Consider the following 8,762-nt stretch of genomic DNA (forward strand, 5'->3'; position numbering starts at 1 on the left):
TTAAGCATATGTAAAGACTTAAATGTGAAAAGTAAAACATAAAAACTTTTAGGAAATATAGAAGACTATAATGAGCTCAGGAAAGGAAACTATTTTTTTTTAACAAATCATATTTTTGGAAGTGCTAGCCTTTAAAAAAAATCAATAAATTGAAATATATTAAAATTAAGAATTTCTGTTCATTGAGACTTCACAGAGAAAGAAAAAAAGCAAAGCTGCAAATTGGAAGAAAATAATTATTATAAATAAATACTGAAGGATTTAGTATCTAGAATAAAGAATTTTTAAAAATCAACAGAAAAATAGCCTAACAGAAAAATGGCCAAAAGACAAAACAGGCAATTCACAGGAAAAAAAAAATACAAGTGGTGAATGAATATATAAGACGATGTTCAACCTCATTAGCAATCGTGGAAATGCAAATTAAGACCACAATGAATTACCATTTTACATCCACTAGGATTCTACCAGTGTTGGTAAAGACAATGGAGCAAGCTTCTTACATGCTCCTAATGGGAATATAAACTTATACAACCACTTTTGACTACTTATACAATTGGTCGTCACCATGTAAAGTTGCACATATATCCTATGACCCAGCCCCAAGACACATAGAAAAATCTTGACAGTATCACTGCTTTTTTTTTTTTTAAAAGATTTTATTTATTTATTTATTTGACAGAGCGAGAGAGAGACAGCGAGAGAGGGAACACAAGCAGGGGGAGTGGGAGAGGGAGAAGCAGGCCTCCTGCTGAGCAGGGAGCCCGATGCGGGGCTCGATCCCAGGACTCTGGGATCGTGACCTGAGCCGAAGGCAGACGCTTAACGACTGAGCCACCCAGGCGCCCCATCACTGCTTTAAATAAGGAAGAAAAGAAGGGTGGGAGTCCCTAGGAGAAAGGAGGGGAGGGGGAGAAGGGGAAGGAAAGGAAGGAAAGAAAGAAAGGAGACCAACAATCCAGCCAACAGGAGAATGGATACAGAATAGTATATTCCTAGAAAAGAATTACATATAACAGTGAAAATGAAAGATCTACAGCTACATGCAAAACATGAACAAATCTTAGCAATATAATATTCAGAGAAATAGGCAAGCCATAGAAAATTATATTCAGTATAATACACTCCTAAAGCTCAAAAATAAGCAGTCATACAATATACTACATAGGAATATATACATATACGATGAGTTTTTTTAAACCAAAAGAATAATATGCAATTTAAAACAGTGGCTAACTGGGAGAGAAGCAAGGGTCAGGATATGGAAAGGAGTATCAAGGTAGCTTCAAAAATAATAGTAATGTTCTACTTCCTAAGTTGCATGGTGGGTGCATGTGGGTTTATTTAAAATTATTTTCCATAACTTACACATACTAAATTGTAGGTATATTACAAAATGTAAATGTTGTAATTTGTCAAGATATTAATAAGTTTCAAAGACTTAAATATGTCATTTAAATAGTAAAAACTCAGATACCCATATAATTTATATTTCCAAATAATAATTTAACAGTTAAAAATTTTAACATTCAAGAAATATCTTTTTTTTTTCTTTAAAAAAAAAAGATTTTATTTATTTATTTGTCAGAGACAGAGAGACAGAGAAAGCACAAGCAGGGGTCCCAGGATCCTGGGATCATGACCTGAGCTAAAGGCAGACGCTTAACGACAGAGCCACCCGGGGCCCCCCAGTCTTATTTATTGAATATCCATGCTTTTCCCATGGATTTGCAATGCCACCATTGTTCTATATCAAGTTTGCACTGATCTCTTTTTTATCACTCTGTTCTCCAATTGATCTGTTGCTTATCCCTCTGCCCATTCCATACTATCTTTAATTGCTATAGCATTATAATTACAAGTCTTGATATTTGACACTGGGCATGTTTTTTTACCTTATTTTTAAGGAATGTCTTGGGTATTCTTGGACTTTTGCTTATCAGTGTAAATATTGGAATCATCTTGTCAAATTCCTTGAAAAATTATGTTGGGGTTTTGATTACAATTGCTTTGGATTCAGAGCTCAGTTTGGGGAGAATTATATTGCTACATTTTGTGACTTATTACAGATCATGAATATGCTGTATCTCCACTTAAGTCTTTAATGTTTTTGAAGACGGTCTTCAAATTTTCTGTGTATGGGTCTTTAAATATCTTCTGTTAGATTTATTTCTGTTTTTGTTGCTTATCTCTAGTAAAGCAGCCACCTGGCAAACTTTCACTATTTCTAACAGTGTCTCTAGATGGTTTTGAGTTTTTTAGGTAGACCATCATATCATCTGAGAATGCCAGTGTTATTCCTTCCTTTCCAGTCTTTTTATCTGTTTTTCTTCCTTATGAAACTGCATTAGTCAGGACCTCTAGTACAATAATGATAAAAAGCAGTGATAGTGGACATTCTCGTTCCTTGCTTTAAAGGGAACATTACTTACATCTCACCATCACGAATTACTGTTTTTCAGTAGCCTTAAGTAAATAAAAGAAGGTGGGTAACACACCTTTGATTGGGAACTAAATCCCCTTCTTGGGGGTTTCAGAAACAAATTTTGAAGTTTTGGTTTAACACATGAATTTTATTAACCTTAATTTTTTTAAATTGCAGATTTGCTGTTGCTGAGTCTGATTGTAATTTAGCAATTGCCTTGAATAGAAGTTATACAAAGGCTTATGCAAGACGAGGTGCTGCTCGATTTGCTTTGCAAAAATTAGAGGATGCCAAAAAAGGTATTATTTTCCAGGCCCTAGTATCTAAAAAATTCTTTGTTTAATTTGACAGATGCTTTACAAAGAATACTGGACAATCACCGTTCTTACCTTCAGAGAGCTTTCTGTATTTTAATAAGCTCACTTTTGCTATTTAAAAGTATCTTGATACTTTGGGAAAGAATGCATTATTTGCCACCAATTTCACTTTGGTTCAAATTCTTATTCCACCGTGTATTAGCTGTGTGACCAAAGGGAAGGTTATGGAAGGATCTCCTATGATTTTCAGTTTCTTGCCTGTAAAACAGGGATTAAAACACCTTGTTGGATAATTTGAGGCAGAAGCACTGTACATAAAGTTCTTAACACGTTTTTCTTTATTTGTAAAATCTAAGCCTTTTATTATTCTCTAAAATAGGTTTGTGTACTGTAAATTACAAAATCTGAATAAAGTTGATAAGCTGGGATTCTGCTGCCTCTTGGTTTTATGATGTACAACTTAATGATAGCAAGTATCCTTCCTGGGGCTGGTGGAAGAACATGATTTGTTGTGGGATCCTGTCAGGGTTTTGTTTGTCCTGGGGGAGAATGGAGAAAGTCCAGTAGCCTGCTGTTGGTTAGTATTTCTTATTTCTCTTAATTTTGCTGCAGGACACTTGCCTGTTTGTCACAGGTAGCAAATGATTATTGTTTTACAGAATTTTAAAAATATCCTATCTTTTAAATATTAATCTTCTCGCTTACCCAGATTATGAACAAGTATTAGAACTGGAACCAAATAACTTCGAAGCAACGAATGAACTCAGGAAAATTAATCAGGTAAATCATAGTTACTTAAATTAAGTGCATTACTTACTTTTATTTGATGAAGTAAAAGTTTTTGCATAGTCTTTGTACTGTAGATTACTTAATACAGACTTTTTCTAATTTTAGTTCTTTGTACTGTATAGTTTTATTAAACAGATTTGCAAGCCAGAGGAAGTAGAATGAATGGTATTTAAAGATCCTTAGGAGTCATCATCTTAAAAAACTCATCTGAGGGGCACGTGGCTGGCTCAGTCAGTAGAACATGCAACTCTTGATCTTGGGGTTGTGAGTTCGAGCCCCACGTTGGGTGTAGAGATTACTTAAAGTCTTAAAAGAAAAAAAAGTCATCTGAGGTCTGTGAACTCCTGCTGCTTTATTTTTTCCCAGATGATAGAATTATTTCTCTTTATCCCACTGATTTTTCTTTTTTGGCTTGTGCTTTGATTTCTGTACTAAACTTTTACTTTTGTAAGTAAAAGTAAGTAAGTTTGATTTTGTAATTTTAAGTTGCTCCATCCTCATAGTTTATATTTTAGCAAAAGCAATACTAATTACTTAACAGTGAGAAAAAGTTGTTACTTAGCTATAAAATTTGCTGTCAAATGATGTTATATATTCCTTTCATGTTGCTGTTGAATCAGTTACAAGTATTGTGCCATCTGTTGAAACTTTGAGAAAAAAGTGACAATGTTTGGGGAAAATCTGCTTTTAAATATTGCCATTACTTATTGCACATAATCTGCTGATAAATTCATCAACTCGCTTATAATGGTGAATTATGTTACATATTTTTGTATTTTGTCTGAGATTAAATAATGACTCAATATTAAATCTGAGAAATTTGGTGATGTGGTCTTAATTATCTGTTTATTTTTGAAAATAGTTACTAGAATGGTGCCTGGCCTGTGTAAAAATTCAATAAATATTTCTTGAATAAATAAATGAACAACTACCATTAGTGGATATGGCTTATTTTAATTGGAATAAGATGTATATTAAATCCACTATTTTGTTTTTTAATTTGAATTAGACTTTGATTAGCGTAAAAACTATTATTTCAATATTAATTTGAAATGTGACAAATTCTAATACATTTGAATGATTTAGTATTTTAAAGTCAAAAATGTATATGCACCTTGCGTTACTTGTTTTATTTTAGCTGACTACTGTGTCTCGTAGGCTTTAACATCCAAAGAAAATTCATATCCAAAGGGAGCTGATACAATGATTAAATCAACTGAAGGAGAGAAAAAACAAATTGAAGAGCAAAAGAATAAGCAGCAGGCCATTTCAGAGAAAGATCTGGTAATCCAGAGGGATTTCAACATATATATGTTTTGCTGAGTTTACTCTTCATTTCTTGTGTCTCTTTCTGTCTTCTCTAATATTAAAATTCTTCAGTAGGAACTGAAAATTATACTAAAAAACCCCTGGAGGTTACTAATTCAAAATTTGAGTAATTGATGATTTAATACATAATTTAAAAAAATAGTATAGTTTAGGGAAGAAGTTACTTTTGAGGATTTTAACGTATTTACATATAGATGGTTATAAATTTAACATAGAAATAAGTTACAATTCATTCTTACATAGAATTTTTTTTCATTAATTCACACTGGACTGTTTTCTGGTCAAAATTCCTTTAGAAATCCTGAGTTGAGATTTAGTTTAACATATTTGTAGCTTTTCTTGGAAAAATACTTACGGAATGATAAATACTTATGGAATGATATTGATTGTGATAAACCTGACTGATTATAAATAAATATTACAGTGAAATCTGGTACACATTCCAATATGGTTTGATTTATCCTGTGTTTTAGGCATGTTAGTATTACCAAAGAATGAGTTGTACAATTTTGGTACTCTGTTCTTTCACAAAAATTGTTTGAGTTAATGAAATTCTATTGTACAGCTTCCAGTACAACTAAGGAGTATAATATTTGGGCCTCTATTTATTGAAGTGTGTTTTAAGATTTAAGCTTTGTGTAACATTTAATTAGTAGAATAATGATTAATGGTGCAAAGTAGTATAGTAGTATACATTTTTTTCTTTTTAGTACTGAAAAGAGAATAATGCCATTACAAAAAACAACCTAAACTAACAGATTCTAGGACATGTATCATGGACTAAATTTTTAACATTAAAATATACTTTAATTACTGATACAGTGTTGATGAGTATTCTTGTAGTGTTTACTTAAGATTTGAATTCAGCTAATTTTTTGCATATTTTGTCATTCTTCTTTATACTTCTCTCCAAAATGATAGGGGAATGGATTTTTCAAAGAGGGGAAATACGAAAGAGCAATTGAATGCTATACTCGGGGGATAGCAGCAGATGGCACTAATGCCCTTCTTCCAGGTAACAGAGCGATGGCCTATCTGAGGATTCAGAAGTAAGTATTGGTTCTATTTAATGCTTTTCAGGATGAAAATGAAATTTACCATAAATTGGCATGTTAGATAAATAATAAAATATAATTTATTTACTCATGAGCATTCAATTTAAATGAGAGAGAAACTGAGTGTGTATCAGTACATATTCAGTAAATGTTAGCTCTTGTTATTATTTTCCCACTTGTAATAGTGTGGCATTACACAATTTAACATTTCATTAATTGTTTAATGCATGTTACTCTGAATTAGTGATTTAAAAATTATTTTTAACCTCAGAACCTTTTGGGCAAATTCTTATCTGGCAGTGTTTTATATATGCATATCCATACATAACAAAAGAGAATTGTTGCCATTGAGATCGGCTGATTGATTATATATACAGCTAAGACTTGGTCCTGTGATATACTAACAGCTGTTTCTGGATGCACTCAAGGGTTCCAAGTTGAACAATCAGCTGGATATATCTGCTCGCAGAAACTGTCTCACAGTTCTTTACATCTCTTGTAATAATATTTTATATACTAGTGACAGAATTTAAGAAAAAACCCTGAATACTTAGAATAGGGATTCTGAACTTTTTTTGGTGCTGTGGACCCATTTGGCTGCATGGGGAACCTTTCTCAGGATATCTTTGAATGCATAATTATACATTTGAGACTACAGAGGCAGCCAATTATATTGAAATATAGTTTTTTAAGATACTACAATTTGTGACACAGTGGTATATATACTTTTTTATTGACACAACAAAATGAGAAGCTACATTTAAAATACAGGTAGATTTAAAGCTAAAAATTTGCTTTGAAGACATAATATGAAAATTTAAATTTGGGGTGATCTGTGACATCTTCTTCCACATACTGATGAACTAATACGTGTGGATAGGAAGTAAGAAAAGTAACACAGATGATTATGTTACCAGTGTGGTGACATATGACTTTGCTCTTTGGTATCTGAATGACTACTAGGGGCAGAGTTAGTTGCCTAATAGTTGGCCAGTTAGGTCCTAGGAGCATTTATAGACCGGGATGCTGTGATCACATACAAACAAATAGCAGGTCTAATTACTACTATAATTCTGAAATAGTGGTGAACATAAATAATATTTTGAGATATCTGTAACAGTTGTAATGTGATATGAAAATATCAATGATATTTATTGGGGCGAAGTCCTAGCTATTGCTTTTGCTACTGTGGTTTTCTTGTCTGCAGTTATAATAGAAAAGCCAAATCCCATTTAAGAGTTAGTGAAAATAAGGAGTAATATTTTTCCCATCCAACTTTTCAGATCTCTCAAAGGCCCTCAGGTTAGGAACTCCTGCCACAGGAGTAAATTTTGTTTGTATATTTATTCTCATTTAAACTAACAGACACAATAGAGATACATTATTTTGGTTAGAGTAAGTGAGCTGAAAAACAGGTTGAGTATCCCAGTATAGGCTTAAAGGCACAAGAGTGGAAAAGTTGATGTAACTTCTGGAAAGGGCAAGTGGCCCATATTATGGCTGTTACACAGGGTACAGTGGTAGAGATAAGGCTGGAGAGTCAGGCAAGCCCTTGACTTTGTGCTCCTTAAAGTACTTTACCCTGAAAACTGGGGCGGGGGGAGGAGGGCATGCATGTGTCTGAAATGAGAGAATGATACAATGAGCAAAATAGAAAATCTGTTAGTGGGGCGTGGGCACACACACTTGTACAGACAGACATAATTTCATTGAAAAGTGAATTAAAGAATTAAAAGATGTTTCATTAGAAATTTTGATTTGTTCTTATGAGGTCTTGTTTTGAGGGTAGAATGGCATTCATTTTAGGCTTTGGGGAGAATGTAATCACGGGAGAGTCTCTTTTTTTGGAATTTTTTATTATGAAACTTTTATGGCTTTCATGAAAGTAATATAATAAATCCCATGTACCAAATCATCTAGTTTTAACAAGCCATACATTTGTCATTATATTTAGTTAGCTTTTTTCCCATCTGAATTGTTACAAAGCAAATTAGGACATGATGACATCTTGTCCCTAAAGGATCTTTTGTACATAACTGTAATACCATTATCATGCCAAATAAATTTACAGTAATTCATCAATGTCATTTTGACATATAGGAGAGTCTTCAGTTTTTTTGTTTGGTTTTTGTTTTGTTTTGTTTTTTTTAGCTCTCTTTAACTTTTTGTTTTTTAGAGCACTACCCAGTCTGACTGAATTGATGGCTGGTTGCATGGTTGAGTAGAATTTATGAAAACGTTAGATGATATGGCATCACACATATAACGAGTCCTAAGTTTTGCGTAGGTTGGTTTTCCTTAGGTGATGTATACCTTAGGTGATCCTTAGGTGGGTAAATATTAGAAAATTAATGCCAGTTTTAATTGTCAATGTAGTACCTGTGTGTTTTGAATGTTGAGGGGGAAGTGGGCTGCCAGCACGTGGTATTCTTTTGTCTGCTCTGCTTGTATTTTGCCATCATTTCTTACATTCTTCCAGCACACTCTTCCTGACTTTCTTTTAACCTCGTACCTTTTCACTCCTTCCTAGATGTTTCCAAGATTTGGTGAGAGTGAACAATTAAAAAAAAAAAATAGTCTTTCCCCTCAAAGACAGATTTGGGAGTTTTTAATTAAAATAATATGCCTGCGTTTTACGTTAGAGACTCCGTTTATGTGAAGTTTATCTATAAGCTGCATTTTCCAGTTGGTAATTTTGTCATATTAAATAGATATGAAGAAGCCGAAAAAGACTGCACACAAGCTATTTTATTAGATGGCTCATACTCTAAAGCTTTTGCCAGAAGAGGAACGGCAAGAACATTTTTGGGAAAGTTAAATGAGGCCAAACAAGGTACGACTATTTTT

General features: G+C 33.1%; 1 protein-coding gene across 1 annotated transcript; it reads left to right on the plus strand.

The window, feature by feature from the left end:
• Positions 1 to 2,602: 2,602 nt before the first annotated feature.
• LOC102736278 (RNA polymerase II-associated protein 3) lies at positions 2,603 to 8,748 on the plus strand (the record flags this gene model as incomplete). Its single annotated transcript, XM_081810206.1, has 5 exons — positions 2,603 to 2,724; positions 3,452 to 3,522; positions 4,690 to 4,815; positions 5,782 to 5,909; positions 8,627 to 8,748. Coding segments are annotated over 5 exons (569 nt in total), but the record flags the coding sequence as incomplete, so codon positions are not given.
• Positions 8,749 to 8,762: the final 14 nt, after the last annotated feature.

Source organism: Leptonychotes weddellii, unplaced genomic scaffold (assembly GCF_054177405.1).
Source record: "Leptonychotes weddellii isolate Sample4059 unplaced genomic scaffold, ASM5417740v2 HiC_scaffold_2012, whole genome shotgun sequence".
NCBI lineage: Eukaryota > Metazoa > Chordata > Mammalia > Carnivora > Phocidae > Leptonychotes > Leptonychotes weddellii.